At 48.2% G+C, this 1331-nt stretch overlaps 1 protein-coding gene across 1 annotated transcript in view; it reads left to right on the top strand.

Moving 5' to 3' along the window:
* Positions 1-1331, top strand: part of LOC118339713 (BCL-6 corepressor-like) — a 14042-nt gene that overhangs the window by 11524 nt on the left and 1187 nt on the right. Inside the window, exons 5-6 of the mRNA XM_035677412.1 lie at positions 686-852; positions 1164-1309. Of these exons, the coding sequence (XP_035533305.1) occupies positions 686-852; positions 1164-1309 (313 nt within the window). The remainder of the gene's footprint in view (positions 1-685; positions 853-1163; positions 1310-1331) is intronic.

Genomic DNA, 1331 nt, shown 5'->3' with positions numbered 1-1331 from the left:
TCGATTCTGTGGAATTAAAGTTACAGCACAGATTATTGAAATTCAGCCAACGTTTGGAAATCATTTGGAGGCAGAAAACTGTGTGTGTGTGTGTGTGTGTGTCTGACTAATGCCTGCACACACACACACACACACACACACACACACACACACACGCACACACAGTCTGAATATGTTATGTGCTGTGTGACAGCTCGTCAGGCCTCACGTGTCACCCTGCCTCTCTTGCTCGCTCGCTCTCTCCCTCTCTCTCTCTCTCTCTCTCTCTCGTTGAGGTGCAGCGGTGAAGCTAACGAGCTCAGTTTGCAAATGAAGCCGTCATCCATCACGACACACACACACACAGGGTTTGTTTTTTTTTGTCAAGCCGCAATCATTTCGAGAGAGCAGCAGAAGAAGAGAGAGAGGCCTTCGTCTCTTGTCGTTCTCTTAAGGTGGAATTGTTTCTTTACCATTAATATGTAATTTCCTTGTTTGGTTACAGACCTTTAAACCAAAACTGCTCCAGTCTGGTTCTGCTGACTGAGGAGAAACCTCATTTTACTGTGAGGAGAAACCTCATTTTACAAAGTTACCGAAGTGTCGGTTTGGTGTTCCTCACTCTGGTCATTCCTGTTTGGTGATTACTCTTTTTGGGAGTGCGGAGGCTGTGTCTCATTGGCTGTCCACGTCTGCTCGTGTCCAGGAGGTGGTGCTATACTGTCTGGAGCGGCAGATCTGTGACGTGAACCATCGAGACAATGCCGGGTACTGCGCCCTGCACGAGGCCTGCGCCCGCGGCTGGCTGGGGATCGTACACCACCTGGTGGAGCACGGAGCTGACGTCAACTGCAGCGCTCAAGATGGAACCAGGTACGAGACGTTGCTGGTTTACACCGACAGGATCTGAGGCTGTTCAGGACTTTGTTGAATTATCAGATGTTCTTGTTCTTTAATATGACACCTTGTTCAGTCATTGACTCCCAGTCTTCAAAGGTGGATGAACTTTCGTGTAGCTACCACGAAGATGTAATATTTCTGAGAATTTGGTGGGTAAAAGCTTCAGTATAAATAACTGCATCATCTGCAGGAAACTTGAAATTTTTAAACTACAACGATTCTGATAATTGTTTTACGAGAACTTCAGGATGAATAAAATAACATGATCCTGTTTCCTGTTTCAGACCGCTACACGACGCCGTGGAGAACGACCACATGGAGGTGGTGCGTTTCCTGCTGGCCTGCGGCGCCGACCCCACCCTCACCTCTTACTCTGGGCGAGGACCAATCAACATGACCCACAGTGCTGCCATGGAAACCTTCCTGGAGGGTAGGAGTGTGTGTGTGTGTGT

This window comes from Morone saxatilis, unplaced genomic scaffold (assembly GCF_004916995.1).
Source record: "Morone saxatilis isolate NCDOM2014 unplaced genomic scaffold, NCSU_SB_2.0 Contig6, whole genome shotgun sequence".
Lineage (NCBI taxonomy): Eukaryota > Metazoa > Chordata > Actinopteri > Moronidae > Morone > Morone saxatilis.
The sequence above is the reverse complement of the archived record's forward strand: the minus strand, read 5'-3'. Positions and strand labels throughout refer to the sequence as shown.